A 21,876-nucleotide genomic window follows, 5' to 3' on the forward strand; every position below is an offset into this window, starting at 1 on the left:
ATAAGTTTATATTGGGTTGATACAATCGTGCGCTTCACAGTTTTTAGGTCTCGCCTGCGAACGCAGCGCGAAGCGCTGCTCGCAAGCGAGATCTATTGTTGCTGACTTGCCTCGGAAGGGGGACAGGAGATGTGCACGCGCAGGCTTTTGGCGGATTTGAGTTGGTGTACGTGCCTACAGCCGCGCGGCGTGCACATCTCCTGTCCCGCTTCCCTCGCAAGCCAGCATGCAGTTTCTCAACACGCACGTCCTAGGCACCGTGCAACCACTATGTGCTCCTGCTCCAAACTCCCAGATGTGCACGCGCAGGCTTTTGGCGGATTTGAGTTGGTGTACGCGCCTACAGCCGCGCGGCGTGCACATCTCCTGCCCCGCTTCCCTCGCAAGCCAGCATGCAGTTTCTCAACACGCACGTCCTAGGCACCGCGCAACCACTATGTGCTCCTGCTCCAAACCCCCAGATTTGCACGCGCAGGCTTTTGGCGGATTTGAGTTGGTGTACGCGCCTACAGCCGCGCGGCGTGCACATCTCCTGTCCCGCTTCCCTCGCAAGCCAGCATGCAGTTTCTCAACACGCACGTCCTAGGCACCGCGCAACCACTATGTGCTCCTGCTCCAAACCCCCACACCCCTGTGCCCTCCGCTTCCCCCACCACCGCTCCCATCCGTGTCCCTCACTCCTGGAGCAGGGCTGCTGCTGTCCAAGCACACATGCGGGCGGGATTCCTCCTAGGAGATAGAAAGCGGCTAACAAACCTCGGTGTTTCCTGCACTACTGACAAAAGCTCCTTTCCTCGGCTGCCTGCGATGAGCGACAGCAGCGCACAGACCGACGGACAGGAACAACCAGGGACTGAAAAGCGGCACCCAGTAACTGTCCTCAGACTCAGACAGCATAACGGAAAGCAAACGGACCTCAGCCACCACCCCGCCTCTGCTCTAACGTTCCTGCTGTGCGTAAAGGGGCGTCGTTTATGAGCGTAACCGAGCGCCGCCTGCAGCAGCACCACCGCGACTCCATGTTTAACTTTCCCCACCTCCCAGAGACCCAGAGCCGGCCAGGCGCGGGGCTGCCCCTTACTCACACCTAACACACCGCAGCCCCACCATGCCTGGCATGATGGACAAGGGGATTGAGTTCCTGGGGAGGACCCGACCCAACGGCGCCAAAAGCCCCTCCAACGGGCTCATGAGCGACGAGAGCGGCAGCGACGACTAGCACGGTGGGAGCCTCGAACGCTGTGAAAGAGAGGTCATGGAGGGCTGTGTGTGAATTAATGCACGAAAAAGGGAATGTATGGATGAATGATGTATGCACAAATGGATGAATGAGAGTGCATGAATGAGTGAAAAACAAGTGACAGTGTGGCTGGATGAATGCTTAAGACTGAGGGAGGCCAGGATGTTGTAGGGTGGTGTCATCTACTCGTGAGAGGTGCCTGCGCTCTGCCAGTACTCATTAACTAATACTTTAGCCTTGTGCCCAGTCATTCATTTTTTAATTCATTCGTACGTACGTGACCTGCGCATGCATCTACTCGTTCACCAATTGACTCGTTCTCACAGTCTCCTATTCTGCCTGTGTTACCCTCGGATAGGTTGTCCATTGTGACCACATGGGCTAGTGTTTCCGAATCCACATGGGCCAGGGTTTTGGAATTTGACATGTTTCACCCTCGGAGAGCCTGCGGCTCGTAGAAGTCGCCTTCGCGGCAGGTTTGGGCGGTGATCGGAGCCCTCCACCCGGACAATAAGTGGACAAACCTCGTCTAGGTGTCAATGTTTTTATTCAGCTCAGGGCTTTTTCCTCGGTACATCTCAGATGTTTCCTTGGAGCCAGACTGTAATAACAAACTGCAGTGTTTGGAAGGATGTTGTTGCTCGTTTTTGTTACCCCCTTTCTGACTCTGCCCCGTACCATGTCTTAAGAAAACAAGCATTTGCAATGCAATAGGTCCCGCATTACTGAATGTTTGAGCTATTTGTGTTGCATTATTAATAGCAATGCCAATAGCTCAGACTTTAATAGTGCGAGACCTATTGCATTGCAAATGCTTGTTCAGTATGCGTGCAGCTTTGAGCAACTGTGTAGGTCTTTTTGTGGTATTTCATATGATAATCTATTTATATGGTTGCTGCACTGGGTTGTCTGTTCTGAAATTCTGTCTACAATTCGTGGTCCTGAGCAGGCATGTTTGGTGAGAGAAGTAGTCGGGAAGATCTACTCGGATAGACTTTGTTCTCTTCCAGGGGATACTCATCAATAGTCTTAAGCACTGAATAGTCCCCACCCCACGTGCGAGGACCCCGAAGCAATAACAAATTATATGCATATACCTACACATATACATATATCCACATATATATAGGTAATATGCATATATATATATAATATATATATACAGCCTAAAAACATATTACTAGGCTCAAATATGCCACAATTGCATTGTAAATCTTTTACATTTGAAATATTAAAGAAACATAAATCATGATATTTTCATGATACAGAGAAAGAAAACTGCTTTCAGTTTGCTTTGAAAACACAGCCTTAATTTTCAAAGGTAAATAGGCTAGATCATAGAGGCAGATTAGCCTAGAGACGTTGCATATAGAACAGTTGGGAAAAACTGGCGCCGCACCTTTAAGACCTCCAGGAACCCCCAGGCTCCCACCATGCACCACAGGTGACAGTTAGGTCAGTTCTTTTTTCCGGCTCCTTCTGTGAGGATCCTGGAGCATTGAGCTAGTCAGTTAGTGGGTTTTTCTCACTAATTGTTGTTCTCAAGTGAATTTTTTGTGTTTCACTCGACTTCTTTAGTACCTGGGGTACAAAATGTTGCTGTTTTTCTGAATTTGGTCAATTTTTTCCTTATTTAATAAGTGCCCGGCCTGTGGTTAAAAAGATGGCTAAATCAGACCTGCACTTAGAGAAAGGGAGAAAATCAAACCATGCTATGCAGGAGAGGAAATGAGTCAGCAAGTGGTCGAGAAGAACATCTCTCGAAGAAGCCCTCCTCTCAAAAAAGGTTGGAGCGCAAAGACATGGGTGAGAAGAGGGAACACTGGTCCCATACACCTTCGGGGGACAGATCGGCGTCGAAATACCCTTGTGCTGTCCTTAAGCGTCGACGTCCAGGCACCATTCGCCGGAGAAGCGAATAACTTCAGGTACGAAGTCCCATCACAGGCCGACGTCGACACCATATCATAGGCGGTCCAGTTCTGGCTCGCCTTTGACGGCGGGAGGCAGTCGCTCGATGTCTACTTTTCAACGTCGACAGAACAGCTCGCCTCCAAGAGGACCTGTGGCGACGTCTAAGACACCGCTGACGTCGAGAGTGCCACAAGCATCGACGTCGAGCCGGACACCGAGAAGCTCGATGCCGGTAAGACGCAGTCATTTTCCAACTGAGCGTCACAGCAGACTATCGCCGTTGAAGAGGTCCACGTCGCCTATGAGGAAGTTGCCGCCGAGGCACTCTGCATCGAAGCTTCCGTCACCGAGAAGTGCGACGTCAAAGCTTCCGTCACCGAGAAGGTTGACGTCAAAGCTTCCGTCACCGAGAAGGTTGACGTCAAAGCTTCCGTCACCGAGAAGGTTGACGTCAAAGCTTCCGTCACCGAGAAGGTTGACGTCAAAGCTTCCGTCACCGAGAAGGTTGACGTCAAAGCTTCCGTCACCGGGAAGGTTGACGTCGAGACCACATGGATCGCCCTCGGGGCACAGACGGTCACTGCGGAGAACATTACGGTCCAGATCCATGTCAAGGAGATCGATGTCAAAGAAGTCGCAGTCCAGTCACGGGTCTCCTCCTGCCAAGAGACCTAGGGCGACGTCGAGGGAGAAATAGACGCTGCAGGATGTCCAGGTGGTAACCTCCAGGAGTGTTTCTTCTTCTCCGGATAGTACAAGTCACTCCTGAAACCTTGCCAACGGCTGCATCCCCTCCAACTAACATCTCTCAGAGATGGCTGGGGAGCATAAGAGAGTGGCAGATTCAGAGAATTTCCAAACTGGATCATACTACTAGCAGGTCAAGGTCTCCGATCATACAATCCGTTCATTCGTCTGTGGGACACGAGTGGCGTGCCACGCCTCAATGGTCGCCAACTTCGAGAAGGCATAGATCAAGATCGCCTAGGAGTCTGTCTTCAAGAACTCGCCACCGCTCTCCTAGAAGGCGAAGCCACAGATCATCTTCGTAGTCCTTAGACTCCAGACCTTCGAAAGCAGACTACTCTCCAACTCTCTCTTCTTCACCGCCAAGTAGAGTGTCGCCTATTGATGACATTGTGACCTTCAACGAGGTCTTGTATAGAGGGGCTGCAAAACTCAATATTGAGATGCCTGTCTCTCTCCCATCCACATCTTCGAGACCCTTCATCATAGGTCTGCATCTAGGCCTCTGCTGCCCCTGGTTCCGGGTCTGCTAGAGCCTGCTCTTCAAAAATTCCTGACTCCAGTGTCGGTGGGAGCAGCTCCGTCGCGGATCATCAAGAGGTGCAAGGCTCCTGAGCAGGACCCACTCTTTCTGAGAGCTGACCCTTCTCCTGACTCGGTCATCGTATCAGCAGCACGGAAGAACCAGATGGGGGGCAGCATCATCTGTGGTACCTCCAGATAAAGATAGTAGGGCCATGGACTCCATCAGCAAGAGGATGTGTAATACATCAGCATACTATATGAAAGTGGCCAGCGCCTCAGCTTTACTGGGCTGTTATGACCGTTCTCTGTGGAACTCTGTTACGCTTTACAGAGAAGCTCCCGAAGGAAGACAGGCAGGACTTCCAGGAGATCCTTCAGGAGGGGGTCTGGTGGCCAATCAGGTCATCAGTGCTGCAGCGGATGCCTCTGATCTCGCTCTCCATGGATATTCACATGGGATCTGTGCCTGCCGCTCTTCCTGGCTGAGACTGACTGGTTTGAAGCCAGAGGATCAACATCGGATCCTAAATCTCCCCTTCAATGGGACATCGCTCTTCGGCACTCACGCTGACAACATGTCTAGAATGAAGACCGAACTAGACACTGTGAAGGAGGTTGGTCTGGAAAAGAGGAAAGACTTCAGACAACGCTATCGTCCCTATGACCGACGACAATACCACCAGAGGGCTCAAACCCCTCAGTGGTCTTCCCAACAACATCAGGGAAGATCCCAGTCAAACCAGGTTGCGCCGGAGTGGCCTTGCCAGTGGTGGTACCTGCACCTCCTTCATCTGTCCAAAGTACCACACAGGAGGTTACCATGTCATCTGGATCTGCTGACCAAGGCGGGCGGCAAGGTTTTCCATCCCAACCTGCCGTCCCCGAGTTCCTGAGTTCATTTAATATGGACATTTAGGTCTCTCTCAAGACTGCATGCAGATCTTGAAGAAGCACGAGAAAGTCTTACGCTTTTAAGTGGAAGCGTTTTTATATGTGGTGTACTGCTGAGGGTCGCGACCATATTCGAGGTCAGGAACAGGTACTGGTACCCTACTTACTGTATTTGGCCAAAGCAGGTTTGCAATATTCCTCCATAAAGGTTCACCTGGCAGCGATAACAGCATATAGAAAGTCCCCCACACAGGCTTCTTTCTTTCAGATGCCTGTTGTTAAGGACTTCCTGGAGGGTCTAAAAAAGGTCTACCCACCAGTTAGGTCTCCATCTCCTTCCTAGGAGCTTAATGTGGTCCTCTCTAAGTTAATGGGTCTCCCATTCGAACCTATCCACAAAGCCTCCCTGCAACATCTTTCGTGGAAGACTGCATTTCTCGTGGCAATCACATCTGCTCGCAGGGTGAGCGAGATCCAAGCCTTGTGCTCTTTAGAACCTTATCTCGTTTTTCATGCGAACAGAGTGGTGCTTAGAAATCACCCGAGGTTCCTTCCTAAGGCGGTCTTGGAGTTTCACATCAACCAGTCAATCACTCTTCCTACTTTTTTTGAGAACCCTGTCACTCCTGCTGAGAGAGCTTTCCACTCTCTAGATCTGAAAAGAGTGTTAAAATTGTATCTAGATAAAACAAAGAGTGTATGAAATGCGGACAGGTTGTTTGTTAATTATGGTCCATTGAACACTGTTTTTTCTGCCTCTAAAAGGTCCATTGCTAGATGGATAGTGTCATGTATCATGTTATCCTATCAGCTGGCACACAAACAGCTCCCGAGCGAGGAGAGCTCATTCTACAAGGGGAAAAGCCGTCTCTTCCAGGGGATACTCATCAATAGTCATAAGCACTGAATAGAGTAGCAAGCCCATCCCCATACCCTGCGGACGAATACAGGCATATCATAACCTGCTAACAAAACCTATATTACACAAACAAGTTTCTCAAGGATGCTTGTCCAAACCTAGCATCAGCTTGAGTGTCAGAATCAAGGCAATAATAGCGTGCTAAAGTGTGCACCGAACGCCGCTTTACATATTTCCTGAATAGGTATATTACTAAGCATCGCTATCATAGCAGCTTTTCCCCTTGTAGAATGAGCTCTTGGCTTGCTGTTAGGATAACATGATACATGACACTATCCACTTCTCGGTGACGGATGCTTCGACGTCGCACTTTCGGTGACGGATGCTTCGACGTCGCACTTCTCGGTGAATGACTGCGTGTTACCGGCCTCGAGCTTCTCGTGTCCGGCTCTACGTCGATGCTTGTGGCACTCTCTACGTCGGCGGTGTCTTCGATGTCGCCACAGGTCTTCTCGGGGGCGGGCTGTTCTGTCGACGTTGAAAAGTCGACATCGAGCGACTGCCTCCCGCCGTTGTAGGCGAGCCAGAACTAGACCGCCTAAGATATGGTGTCGACGTCGGCTTGTGATGGGACTTCGTACCTGAAGTTATTCGCTTCTCCGACGAATGGTACTTCGACGCTGAAGGACAGCACAATGGTACTTTCGACGCCGATCTGTCCCCCGAAGGTGTATGGGACCAGTGTTTCCTCTTCTCACCCTTGTCTTTGCGCTCCAACCTTTTTTGAGAGGAGGGCTTCTTCGGGAGATGTTCTTCTCGCCCACTTGCTGACTCCTTTCCTCCGCTGCATAGCATGCAGTTTAATTTTCTCCCTTTCTCCATGAGTTCTTCTTGAAAAATGTGGTAGCACTCTTCTGGTCTGTGAGATGAAAGTAGACAAGCAATACAGACAGAGTGCGGGTCTGATTTAGCCATCTTTTTTCCACAGGCCAGGCACTTATTAAATAAGGCCGGCATTTTGACAGGAAAATTGACCAAATTCAGAAAAACAGCAAAATTTAGTACCCCAGGTACTAAAGACGTCGAGTGAAACACAAGAAAATTCACTTGAGAACAACAATTGGTGAGAAAAACCCACTAACTGACGAGCTCAATGCTCCAGGATCCTCACAGAAGGAGACGGAAAAAAGAACTGACCTAACTGTCACCTGTGGTGCATGATGGGAGCCTTGGGGTTCCTGGAGGTCTTAAAGGCACGGCACCAGTTTTTTCCAACTGTTCTATATGCAGCCTCTCTAGGCTAATCTGCCTCTATGATCTTGCCTATTTACCTTTGAAAATAAAGGCTGTGTTTTCAAAGCAAACTGAAAGCAGTTTTCTTTCTCTGTATAATGAAAATATCACGATTTATGTTTCTTTATTATTTCAAATGTAAAAGATTTACAATGCAATTGTGGCATATTTGAGCCTAGTAATATGTTTTTAGGCTGCGTGTGTGTGTGTGTGTGTGTGTGTGTGTGTGTGTGTATGTATGTATGTATGTATGTATGTATGTATATCATTTGTTATTGCTCCGGGGTCCCGGCACGTGGGCAGGACTATTCAGTGTTTATGACTTTGAGTATACCCTGGAAGAGAACTAGGATTACAAGTAAGTAACTCAGCCTTACTAGCACCTCAGATATGAGTGCCATTGTGAGATATAAGGCGGCACGCATAGGTGAACTAAATGGAGGATTGCTGTGACTATCCCACTATAGGGAACGCATTATAGGTGTTTCATCAAGTGGAACTTAAAATATGGAATCTGACTTTGCTTATAGGGCTTCGCAGAGAGCTGCACTAGTTGACCCAAGTCACAAAGGTGCTTTACACGGCAGCTTTCTTAAATAAGGCACTGTTGATACACTATTGCATAGTTTATTTTTGACGCCATGCCTATTGTTACAAACATAATGTACATCCCAAGCACAGGTCATGGCACTATGAGGCTCTTTCTAAAACCTTAAACTTAAAACAAAAAATGCAAACATTTACAATTACTAGTGAAACATTCAAGTAGCAGTTGGGTGTCACTCAAAATCTCCCATGCATGATGTATAGATCCCACACATAAGCACACACCAAATACAGAATAGTCACACATAGGCAAGGGAGTAGCCAGAAAATTAAAATACCTCCCACTTTGAGCTAAAGCTCTTATGGCACCAAGAAAGCAAAGTAAGTCATCAAACCCTCCCCAGAAGAGCTCTCTTATCCAAGGATCTAGCCATTCATCCTTCCATCCAACCCCAGATATCCACAATTTCACATTTACCTTCAGTCATCCATTAATTCTTTCATCCATCATTGCTTCCACTATTGATTCTGTCCTTCCATCTGTGCCCATCCATATCCAAACCTATTCAATCATTTGCAAACCTAACCATTATCTATCCTTCCATCCACCATTTCACTCATCCACCCGTTCCATCATCCATCCACCCTTTCACCCAATCCATCCTTTTACTCATCCATCCACTCTTCCGCCCATCCATTCATCATCCATCCTACCATTTACCCTTTCACCCATCCAGCCATCCTTTTACTCACTCATCCGCCCACTCATTCACTCATCCGTCCACCCACTCATCCATCCTTCCATCTCAACTCTTCCTTTCACTCATTTATGCATTCTTTCACTCATCCATATTTACATTCTGCTTTTCACTCATCCATGCAACCGTTCGCCCATCCATTCTGCCAGTCATCCAGCCATACTTTCACTCACCCATCCATCCTCCCTTTCTCTCTTCATTCTCCTTTCACTTAGCCATTCATCCTTCCATCCACCCACCTACTCATCTACTCATGAATCATCCATTGACCCCATCACTCATCCATCCTTTCACTCATCCATCCTTTCACTCATCCATCCTTTCACTCATCCATCCTTTCACTCATCCATCCTTTCACTCATCCATCCTTTCACTCATCCATCCTTTCACTCATCCATCCTTTCACTCATCCATCCTTTCACTCATCCATCCAACCTTTCTCTCTTCCATCCACCCTTTCTCTCTTCCATCCACCCTTTCTCTCTTCCATCCACCCTTTCTCTCTTCCATCCACCCTTTCACTCATCTATCCATCCTTTTGTCCATCTACCCTCCCTTTCACTCACTCATCCATGCTTACATCCACCCCTTTTTCACTTATCAATCCATCATGTCACTCATCCATCCACCCATTCACTCGCCCATCATTCGCCCGTTCACACATCCATCCATCCTTTCACTAATCCATCCAACCCTTTTACCCATCCATCCACCCATACATCCATCTATTTACCCTCATCCATCCTTTCTCTCATTATCCTCCATTCACCCTTTCACTAACCCGATCCATTCAGCCATTCACCCATTCCTTCACTTACTCACACACCCACCTTTTCTCATGAATTATGAGCTGAGTGTTTGTCTGCAGAGTTGCAGACAGAAGAGGCCCATCAAGAACTCCACCCCGCTGTAGTTCCTAGTTCCTAAAGCAAGGGGTGGGGGGAGGCTTCACTATGCCCCTGCATATAGGAAATCTGAAACCTTGGAAGTCATGAGTCATGCATGATGCACAGTGCCAGGATGTGAGGTGACTATGACATGGTGTTGGTTCCAGGGCTTTAAGTGGGATCAAAAACTGGGGGGTCTCTCGAAGGGGCTTGTCTATTGTAACTCTTGGCATGGCTTAAATCACATAAGCTAAACATTTGTGCTTAACATAGTGTGCTGCCTCACTGGTATTTTGCTGTTTCTGTCATTGTATCCAGTAACATGACACCTACAATAAGCCATGACTATTGGCTTTTTCAATGGGTGTTAGTTTCATAGAATAAAAAAGCAGCAACTATGGCTTCGTTGTATATAATATTGAGAATGATTCAGCTCTGAAATGATGAGACTGTGAAAGAACCATAACCTCTTCTTTTAAACTTCTTTCGCCAGCTTCTTTTCATGGACTGGCAGATAGCAGGATGGGCGTTTTTGTACATTTGTTTTGTATATTTCTTCCATCTGACAGAATGCCCTGGCCTAGACCGAGGCTAGAGGAGGACCACCACATGCTGTAATAGCCCAGACTGGCCCATTGTCATTCTGAATGCGGTAATCAGCCTCATACAGAATGACAATGGGCGGGATGGGGCTTCTCATGTGCTTAGATGAAGATTCCGAGGCGGCCCCATCAGGGAGCTGAGGTTTCTCTCAGGGGAACAGCGCTGTTCCTTAATGCCCAAAATTGTGTACAAAAGGCGTCCGTAAAAGGGATTGTCATGGACAACGGTCTTGCGGGCCAAATCACGGACGGTCCGTGATATTTACGGACGGTTGGTCACCCTATCTAAAATGCACCATATACATACACACCCATGCCACTCTCCTGCTGAATGGACATAGCACATTTTCTACACATGTGTTTTTTGTATGACTCTTGGATCTTTCACAATCCCTATGACTTCAGGGATATAGCATTAACCTCTTCTGTGCCCATGACGAGATAGTCTCGTCATGGAGCACGGTCGCGCTGTGCCCATGACGAGACTATCTCGTCATGAACCCCATCCACTAATGCAACGCCCGGCACAGGAGGGGGAAAGGGCGTGGCACTGAAGGGGTTAAGGGCAGCACCCCCACTCTGAAATTTGTTCCAGCACCACTTCTTTGATGCCTGACAAGGGATGTCTGGTGGTCATTACAACAGTCGAGTGATGCGAGTGTCGTGCTGTGCTCCGACAGTTGAACACAATCAAGATTGCTGCAGAGTAACTCCAGGAGTTAGTTGGCAATGTCTATGTGTTCTGGTTTTGGGGGCACAAGGTGGTTAAGGCAGCTCTTATTAAGAAGGATTTCATGTGTGATTTTAAAATATATTTAGTATTTTAGTAGGCAGTCTGTCAAGTGACATCAGATCCAGCCAGGAATAATGCTGTAAATAGCTCTTCAATATCGACAACAAAAACAGCAAATGATTTGGATCTTTTTTTAGCAGGATCAAGGTAGGTGAGGCAGTCCTTGTTAATGAGACTTTCTTGAGGGAAACAATAGGAAAATCCATTGATGCACTTTTTCTGTGCTTTTAGAATACGTGGAAAAATATATTTATGTAGTCTGAGACATGGAACCTATTAAAATAATAAGTATCAACTGTTTTGCTTGTGACAAAATTAGGTTATGAAGAAAGCAGAGCTAAGTGGCTTAAATTCTATAACGTCCTCTTGTTTTAAAAAAAGAATGTCCCTTTCTTGAACAGCTAAAGACACATGAATTTTGCTTAATTACATGTGCACATACTCCTAAAAGGAGTGTGTTTCAGTGTCTGGGCTGGTGGCTAGTCTTTTAGTTTTCAATGTTTTTGTTTATTAAGCCCACTCTGATTTCTTTGTTCTTTTGAGAGAGTTCTGCAGTTCCCATGACACTCCTGCTGGGTCTTTCGCTTGTGGCTCATTTCATCTGCAGTTTGCTGCACCCTGTGTTTCCACTAATTCGAAACTGGGTGGCTATCTGAGAATGGTATTGTCCATAGGGTTTCATTGTATTACTGTTCCAAGATGGCTGCTTCTGAACGCAGCAGCTAGGTTAGAACTTTCAAGCAAGAATACACTATGAAGAAGACCACTGCAAAACAGCTGCTCACTAATGTTTATGCATATGCCGGTCAAGTTTAGGTGGCGGCACGTTTTCTTTTTTCTACTTGTATTCTTTAATTTATCTTCCATATGCTTTTAGGAGTTTTTATGTCTGTTTTATTGCGGACGTGTAAGTAGGTGAATGCAAGAACGAGTCCGTGGCTGGATGAAGGGATGTATGAGTGCAGGGATGAGTGATGGAGTGAACATGTGATGACTTAAAGCGGGTTTAAACTCATCAGTAACCTTAGAGACACCAGACCTATTGGCATTGCCAGTGCTTGGTAGACACTCTGGATCACACACAGGGTCGACATCAATTTTAAAGGCTCTTCCTTCATCCAAGGAAAGCTGCAAAGATGTTCTTAGTAAATAAACCTCTTCCCTAGACTAGCATTCTGCATGACCATCCCTCCTTGCAAGAAGAATGGATATTTGAAACCTCATTCTATGTACAAGCCAAAAAAATGTGGGGTTCTCTCCCGGAAAACAGAAGAAACATCTAAAACGACCTGGATATTGAGGAGGGTAGTGAAGACTTAGTTAGCTCTTTCCGAGATGATTCTACAGTGACATCAGTAGGAGAGAATGGACACTACAGAGCTGAGGATGATTCCTGCCACAAATTGGAAGAGACAGCCCTAAGGAGGGTAGGTCTAACCATATGCTTAGCTATTTTTCTCTCCTTTGTTCCACTCCATACATAAGCACACGTACGTTTACAGTGATACTGTATTTATTAGTCTGCTTACTCCCACAACACCAACATGCTTTCCACATACCCTGCACTGCTCACAGTTCTCTTCATTCATAATCTAGCAGTTTATAAACTTAAGCATCCTGTTTCTCCCTGCTTTCACTTTCCTACACGACAAAGTGCACTGACAAAAATATGATAACTTCACAACACTGATCTTTATGTCCAACAGTGACACCACTTACATAGAACACCTGACAGACGGAGACTCTTCCACATAAGTACTTCCCATAGTACATTGATAGCCATCTACAAGCATACTTTGGCGCTTCATCAGGGTTATAAATTGTATAAAAATGCAACTACCATACAATTAACTCGGGGCTAATCTGTTCTTTGCTTGTGACAGTGAAGCTCCTAATGATGTATATCAAATGCTATATCTTCTTTTTTGTGGTTAGTATACATGGCCAGGTCATGCTGAGCTTCAATTTCCAGGGTTTTAAGGGCATTTCAGTTTAAGTTCAGCTTAGGTTCTGATCCCTAGAAAATTCACCTGGTATCCTGTAGGCTTCTCTGAGACATTGTATAATAGATGTGTGTAGCCAATCTTCTGGATAGTGACATTGGATACAAATATTTTGTGATCGGTTTCTTATCATTATTGAGTGATTTTGACTTTGGAAGAGCTGGAAGTTGAATTCTGAGATTCTCTCCTTCTCTGTTTGCAGGGAGCAAGGCTTTAGTAATGTGACCGAAGCCATTGGAGCAGATCACCGAAGATGACCACTTTATTCTGCTGAGGAGAGCCTTCATGTTCAACCGGCCATTTGTTGTGGTGTGTTCTGTGGAAGCCTTTGGTTATTCCACATCCTCCTTTTTTTTTTTTTTCTCCTCATCATTTCAAGCAGGTTCGGTAATGCTGCTTGTGCTACCTCAGTGACCACATCCGGCCAAGCAGTGCTTCAAAGACAAAGCCTTGGGAACTGAGCATTGCAATAATCATGTCCATTGAAGTGGAGCTCCAGAGAATTGATTGTATGAAATTTTCAGAAGCAGGTTTCTTGTCATTTTAATGATGGACCAAAAATTTACTACTACATAAATCTATGAAAATTAATAAAGGTGTATTTTTTGTTATACATGGTGGTGAAATACTTTGTTCAGAGATGCCCTTGTCAAAGTTCCAGTTTTTAGATGGCACCCTACGGAAAGGAATGACCAGAGGGCATATGTATCAAACGATTTTGTAGTCGCAAACGCTGCGATTCGCAAAAAAACTGCGTTTGCGAATACAAAATCGCAAAACGCGATGTATGAGCCATTTTAGCATCGCATTATTAAGGAATCGCTAATTTTGCGATTCCTTAATTATACGAAAGGAATCGCAAATTGCGATTCCTTAAATGCTATGTAACAAGCACCCAAGTTGTGCGATTTCTCCTTAAGAAATCGCAAATTACCACCAACTTCAAGTTGGTGGTAAGTTGCGATTTGTTTGAAAAATGCACTTTTTGGCATTTTTCAAAGTGCCCTTAGGGCATGTATGTGCGCCATATGCGCACACATGCTCATTTCAGGGGTGCATCAGGGTGTCCTTATGACACCCTTGCACCCTTGAAATTATTCATAATTTGCGATTCTCTAATTGCGAATCACAAATTGAGAATGACTTCCCATTCATTCCTATCGGCCTCCTGGCCCATAGGAATGAATGGGAAGGTATTCCTTAATTGCGAGTTCGCAATTTGCTAATCGCAATTAAGGAATAACAAGAAATCGCAAAATATTTGCGAATTTTTTAAATACATCACGTTTTGCGATTCTCAAATAGCGATTCTCAAAAAATCGCTATTTGAGAATCGCAATAACGGATTTTGATACATATGCCCCCTAGTTCTTACTCCTCACCTTTACCAGCTACAGGTGCTATAACTTTGGGTTCTTTATTGTCCGCCCCTCCCCACCCCCTCTATTGTCAGTACTGGTTCAATCAGACATACCTCTTTGGCTTCTTATCTCTGTACCTAACCCTTCTCTCTGTAGGTATATTTTAGATTTCTATGTTGACCCCTCGTTTTTGCTGATTCCTGCCACCCAGTGTGGGTGTATGTTTATATTACAGAGGCACAGTTGTCCCTTTTCTGTTATGGTTGACACTTCACATGATAAGAAATCACATTATTCTCTCCCTTAATAATTTTGTCCCTTTAGCAATTTGCACAAAACTTAGGTAAACACTGTTCAGTAGACAATCCCTGATCACATTATTTGGCGCACATTGTTCAGATGGATCAAAAGTTAGGAGACGTGTCCCAAAATGTGTGGAACTTGCAACTGACCTGGGTTTTTTCCAAAGGAAACATTCTCTGCACTCAACCCTGAAACCATTGAACAGAAATATGCCAAAGTTTAATGGCACAGCAGTCTTTTCGTCATCCAATGCCTCTTTTTGATGCAATTAATTCTTTTTCAGCTGTTTTGGAGATAGAAGCGAAAATGTGACTATTAGTACTTATGCCAATTAGATATGTGTGTATTTTATTTTGATATATATTTCTCCAACCGCTAAGCAGAACAAAGCGTGGCGCACACTCTCGGAATGTATTTAAATTATTTTATTCTGCTCCCATCGGCAGACAATGCGTTTCGGCCATGCTGGCCTTCGTTCATCAAAAAAAAAAAATATATATATATATATAAGCAAAGGTTAAAAGTTAATTCTAGTTTGGAAAAATTATTTATTCTTTCTATATAAACTGCACAAATATTAGAAATTCTAAAGTCATAGTTATACCTTACATTTCTAATGTATGCATCACATTTAAATTATTATAACTTCATTTGTTTTTTCTACACAAACCAAAGTCAAATTACACAAACATTAAAAAATATCAGTTACCATCATACCATAAATGTATTAATTTAGGCACCACCTTTAATTATAATAACTAGTGCTCCGCCATACAAAGTGTTTCCAGTTCGCTAACCACACAACAATAACTAGAACTCTCCACTCTATCATGCACTGCTTTTACCCTTTCATATTACATCACTTATACCAACTGAAATCATAGTATTTATCACAACACTTTTTCTCAAATCCCAAACTTTCTGAGAACACAGTGCTGTGTTGGAAAGTCTCATAGAGTGGAGTAGAGTGTTGTACAGTGGAGTGTCCCGGGATAGACTGGAGTAGAGTCTCATAGAGTGGCATAGACTGTAGTACAGTTTTTGCTGTTGTGTTTTTTTTTTTGTTTGTGGTCCTCGTTCACCACCGGCTGCCAACCTCTGGTTCCATTCTCTTATCTGGTTAGGGTAGCCATAAGTTTACGAAACCTGGAAAGATTATAGCGACCCTTTCAGATCTAACCCATACCAAGCAGAGTTTTCAAGATGCAGTCAGCGGTAATCATGGGAACATTAGACCATCAGTCCTTTGTGGCTCTTAACCTTATTATAATTCTCTTAGTTGTTTGTCTCTGGTGTTCTACCCCATTCCATTCGACCAAAGGCAGCCATATCTTAGATCTTCTTGCAGAAGTGGTATGTGCATGCATTTGTAAAGTATGCATTACAGAATCCAACCATTCTGATTTAGTAGGGGGTACCTTAGATATCCATTTTCTACAGATTTCTCTTCTTGACAAAAATATCAGATACAACATTTTACTGTTGTCCTTGCTGAGCTTCACAGTGTCAGCCATGCGTCCAAAAGTAATCAATCCAAGGCTTACCTTGCTGTCTACTTGGCGGATGTTACTTATAGTCTTACCCACACCATCCCAATATTGCTGGATCCTGGGGCATTCCATCAACATGTAAATGTTGTCAGCATTTTCTAAACCACACTTCATACAGTATGGAGAATCAGTTTTCCCCAGTTTCAAAAACTTTGTGGGTGTCCAAAATGCTCTGTGACGGGAGAAAAGATGGTACCTTCTCAAATAGGCGGGCTTTACCATGCTATAAAGTGTATGCATTGAAACTTGCCATAAGTCTTGGATCTGCAGCCTATGCAAGCATCCTCTCCATAACTCCTCAGGATGGTAGGCCATAATATCTAGCATCAGCAAGTAACAGTGAGTCCTCTTTCTTCCCCGGATGCATTTTCAACAATGGTTCTTCCAACTTTTTGGTGTTTCTATCATTACGCCTCAAGGTTCGTGACCAATATTTTAGTTGAAGAAACTTGTAGCTGGAAATGTTCCCCTGGGAGCTGCAAGACTTTTACCTTCATCTTCTTGTGAAACTTCATGTCCCCAAACTTTTACAGGAAATGGGATTCACCCCTTCTTACACCCTTCAACATTACTTTGAGCAAGGAACTGATTCCCGGATCCTCTGAATTGATAAGTAAACACCTACAATTTTTTATCTGAAAAGCCCATGTGTCAAGCTGGAAGTCCGGCAATGTTACCCCTCCCTTGTCTCATCTTCTATAAAGTTTCTTCCGGGAGATCCTTGCTCCCATGACTCCCAAATGAAGGAGTTGACTTTCTCTTGCAGCTTCTCCAAACACGCTTTCTTAATGTGTAGGGTATTGTGTTAAAAAGAAAGGTACATTTTGGCTAGATGGTCATTTTTATCATGCTAATTCTTCAAAAATTGTTAACGGTAAATGAGACCAACTCGTTAATAATTTGCTTGTTTCCCCCAATACGCTTTTGAAATTGGATTCTGGAATCCTGTCTAAATCTTGTGTAATTTTAATTCCAAACTATTTAATCTCCCTTTTTATTAGTCTAGTCTCCCCCTCTACATTCCACACCATTATTTTGTTTTTTGAGGGATTTGCTGCGTAACACAACACTTCACCAAAATCTGCAGTCAGCCGCTCAATTACAGAGAGAGCAGATCATAAGTTTGTAGCATAGATCATCAGGTAATCTTCATAGAGAGACTTTTTTTGCCTAACATTATATCAAAAGGGGCTTATTGCTCTCTCCTTTCTAAGCTTATGTGCCAGAGGTTTAATATATAAATTAAACAAGAGTGGTTAATGAGCAACCCTGCCTCGTGCCTCTTGTTATTTGAAACTCTGGTGTTAACCTGCCATTTAAAAGAATTCTAGCCGAGGGGTTCTTATAGATCAACTGAATTACACCTTCTGAAACGTATCCCCTGAATTATAATGTTTTAAAACTGTCTTCAAGTAAGACCAGTTGACCCTATTGAAGGCTTTACTAGCATCCAGCGTCAGGATGACAAGTGGAACTTTAACGTTGATGGCTAGGTCTGTTGAACTTAGTACCTCAGGGGTCTTCCTCTCATGAAACCTTTTTGACCCTCATGTATTAGATCTCCCAGCACCTCACTCAACCTCTTAGTTAGACCATTAGCAAAGATTTTATAATGACTATCAAAAGTGACATACGTCTATATGACTCGCAGTAGGTGGGGTCTTCATCTGGTTTCAAGATTAGAGTGACCGTAGCCTCCCACCATGAGTGTGGCAAAGGGGGCCCTTTTCTCTAAAGATTTCCCCAAACAACCTAATCAAGAAAGGTATAATTGAATCCACCAACATTTTCAAAAATTAGTTGCAAAGGCCATCCAGGCCTGCTGCTTTCCCTCTCTTGCTGGAACCGACTGCCTGTCAAACTTCACTTTGCATAATATCCTGATATAAACATTCCTTCTTAGCATTTGAGAGTTTGTCTAATAGGTCAGCCTATAAACATTCATTAACCTTCTCTTCTGTGGTTACCAGGTTTTCTGTATACAAATCTCCCAAACATTTGAGAAAAGCATTTTTAACATGGAAGCTGCTTGCTAGGTAAGAATCCTGTCCCCACACATTTTATCTCTCTCACAACGTTCCTGGCTTTTTCTGTTTTAGTTCTCTATGCCAGCAACTTACCTGAATACTCACCATATTAAAAATGAGCCATCTTGCTCTCCTCCCACCTGGATCTTACTCTATTCTTCAATATTGAAATAAGCCCATCACTCCACTCTTGTAACTCACTCTCATGAAATATGTTGTTGTTAGTTGACAACCTCTGATCTAGTAGTTGCCTTTCCAGTTGATTCATCTCAAGCTCTAATCCCTCAATTCCCCTCAAAATGCCTTATGCTTCTGAGAAGATATACTAATTAGCTTCCAGCTCTTAAAAGCCTTAAAGGCATCCCAGACTATATTTAAGGAAGTTGAACCGACATGTAATTCCATTAACTCCTCTGACTTCAAGCTGTCAACTGTCTCCTGGTCTAACATAAGAGTATGATCTAAGGTCCACATCCTTAACTCTTCCCTGTTAACGAGTTTCATTTCTAAAATAACCGATGCATGATTAAATAGGTGTGCAGTTACATGCTTAATCTCCTGAATATCTTTACATAAAGCCTGATCGACTAAAAGTAGTCAATCCTGGATGAGTGGCCATACTTTTTATTGTGGAATGTATATCCACAGGCCTTCCCACCCTTATTCTCCAAATGTCACACAATCCTAACAGTCTCATCATGTTTTAAATATATGATTGTATTTTGGTGGACATGTTGTCCCATACTGTTGACAGACTTGTCCACGTTTTTGTCCATAAAGGAGTTAAAATCATCTGCCATAATAGGCAAAGAAAATTCTAACAAATTAAAAAAGATCTTTTTGAGTGACCTTACATCTTTCACATTTGTAATACCCCACTAAAGTGTACCTACTGTCCGTTGTAGATTAGCAGTTACACATTTGCCCATCTTATCTATTACACTCTCTTTTATAATTGCCGCTGCCTTTTATTTTTTAATTCAAAATAGCCACCCCTTTGGTGTGGCAACTTTGATACGTGCATACCACCTGCTGAACCCACTTCTGCATACTACACTGCTCCAAACATTCTTTCCTCAAAAAGTGTTTCCTGTAAGACTATGATCTGAGCTGCTGAGTCCCATAAGTACTATGTTCTTGCTCATTGCCTTCTTATGCAGAGTTCATTTAGATTCCAGGACAGAATTTGTACCAGTATTACTTCACCCGTAATTTTAAGACTCATATGTAATGAAAAATTTCCTAGCTAATGTAACAGAAAGTTTCAATTCTATTAAAGACTCTGAGGCGAGGATTATACCTTCTCGCTTCACTTTATTTTAACATCAGCCAATATTAACACATAACTACATTTCTCATGAACCATTGGGAAAAAAGTAGTAGGAAAACTGTCCAATCAGTAAGAGTCCTGTGGCTTCCAATCAGGGGCATTCCAGCCCAACATATTCTGTCCCCGCTGGCTCTCCATCCTCTTTTGTAGTGTGAAGTCAGCCGATGGATCACTTTCATGAGTCTTATTTGTTTGCGTCTGTCAAAGCCTGTGGACAAAATCAGTGAGAGCAGACATTAAGTAATCACATCACACTATTGCCTCAAAACAATTTAGTGTTAAAACTGATCTACTTTGATAAGGGGAGGGCAATCTTTATCTAAAATTCCTAGGGCGGGATAATCCTCACCCCCAAGCCCTTAATAGAATTGAAACTTTGTTACGTTAGCTAGGAAAGTTTTCATTCTATGTTGGGCCTGGAAACGAGGATTATGCTAGTTTAAAGCTTGCTCACCACGAGGTGAGCCATAGCCAGCACTGGCTGTAAGTAGAACCTCTTAAAAGTAGAATCTGAGGACCAGTCAGCCTTAGAGGTCATGGCCCCTTACATTGAGTGGGCCCCAAAATCTTTAAGGCTAATTCCTACCTCTTGCATAACCCATCTTGCTATCGTGGGAGAAGACACCGCCTTAAAAGGCTTGCGTAATGCAATAAGGAGTTGCAGCTCTCCGGGGGGACGGAATTTCTCAGTCATTTACTCATATGCTTTCAAGCAGCGGACCACACATAGCTTAGTAAGTCCGGGAATTCCAGATAGCTGATTACTCTTGTGTGGTACTTTGTCCTCCTATGTAGAGTAAAAGTCACTCCATTAGGGGTAAACATCCTGCCCGTGATATCCAAAGCTCTCAGGTCTGAGACGCTATGGCAGGAAATGAGGCAGAGCAGCATGGCTAGCTTAGCCGACAACTCCTTCCGTGGAAAAAAAAGTGATTAGGTTGCCAGGAAAGGAACAGGTTGAGAACCTGATTCACATCCTAAAGGGCTGAGTACCGGGGTTCCGGAGGCAGAGACAGTCTGATACCTCGCAGAAGCCTGCAGACAAGCGGATGTTCCCCAACTGCCGAATTGATAAGCGCCACATGACCGGCTGAGATGGCTGATTGAAAGGTATTTATTGACTTGTAAGCAAGGCCTTCCGAGGCTAAATGAGCCAGAAAATTTAGAATATGGACTACACCTGCATCCAGGGTATTAAGATTCCGTTGCACACACCAATGGAACCCTCTGGCCCATGCGGACCTGTACCGCTTGACTGTACTGTCCGCCCAAGCCTTGGACATGAACACTTCAGCTTTTTCCGAAAGGCCTGGGACCTCCCATCGTCTCCTATAATCCGCCATGCCATGAGCCACAATGAGTTCCCCAGAATCAGAGGATTCGGGGCTCGGGAGGAGAGTCGGAAACCGGGGGAGTAGGATTGGAGAATCCCAAGAAAGTTCTGTAATCCAAACTTGAGATCTCCACAAGGGAGTGACCATTACCACCTCCACACGTTACCTCCTGACCTGAGCCCTCGTTCTCGTGATCATTGTGAAGGGGGGGGGGGGGGAGGACGCGTACTCCTGCTCCAGACTCCAGTCTTGGAGAAGGCATCCGTGGCCCCTGACTACGGGTCCGGCCTCCAGCTGAAAAAACGTGGAAGATGACTGTCCATTCTCGAGGCATAGAGGTCAATCGAAAAGGGACCCCAACGGTATTTCAAGATCCGAAAGACCTCCGGGTCGAGCCTCCAGAGGCTGAAATCTCTGAAGTTGCGGGTTTGGAAGTCTGCTACCTGGTTCTCCCAACCAGGAAGATACTCCGCCGTGATCGACACTTGGTGATCCAGGCAGTATTGCCAAAAGCTGGTGGTCAAGTCCGAGAGGGCTTTGGATCTCGTGCCCTCTAGATGGTTGATATATCGGACTGCCGAGATGTTGTCCATCTTTAAAAGGACAGAGGACTGGATGGAGTCACTCGTCCAACAACAGACTGCAAAAGAACCTGCCAGGAGCTCTAAGCAGTTGATATGTAATCTTTGTTCTTCGAGAGACCACAACCCTCCTATGGAAAACTTTCCACATCTGGCCCCCCAGCCTGCTCTGCTGGCATTGGGTTCTATCACCAGGTCTGGGGGAAGATTCCCCGGCCGTTCCAAGCCTCTGTGTTCCAACCACAACTTGATCTCCTCCCAGGCCTTCTCGGGCAGAGTCACTTTGTGAGAGTAAAGACAAACCCCTGCGTAAGTAGGTTACTTTGAGGCGT

The 21,876-nt window shown here is 44.7% G+C and overlaps 1 protein-coding gene across 2 annotated transcripts in view; it reads left to right on the forward strand.

Moving 5' to 3' along the window:
• The window catches only part of DHODH (dihydroorotate dehydrogenase (quinone)), a 212,406-nt gene extending 198,735 nt beyond the window's left edge, over positions 1–13,671 (forward strand). For both annotated transcript variants that reach the window (XM_085637375.1, XM_085637377.1), the window contains one exon: positions 13,261–13,671. In XM_085637375.1, coding sequence (XP_085493501.1) covers positions 13,261–13,315 — 55 coding nt within the window. In that variant the 3' untranslated portion in view covers positions 13,316–13,671. The remainder of the gene's footprint in view (positions 1–13,260) is intronic.
• Positions 13,672–21,876: the final 8,205 nt, after the last annotated feature.

The sequence above is a fragment of the Triturus cristatus genome, chromosome 12 (assembly GCF_964204655.1).
Source record: "Triturus cristatus chromosome 12, aTriCri1.1, whole genome shotgun sequence".
NCBI lineage: Eukaryota > Metazoa > Chordata > Amphibia > Caudata > Salamandridae > Triturus > Triturus cristatus.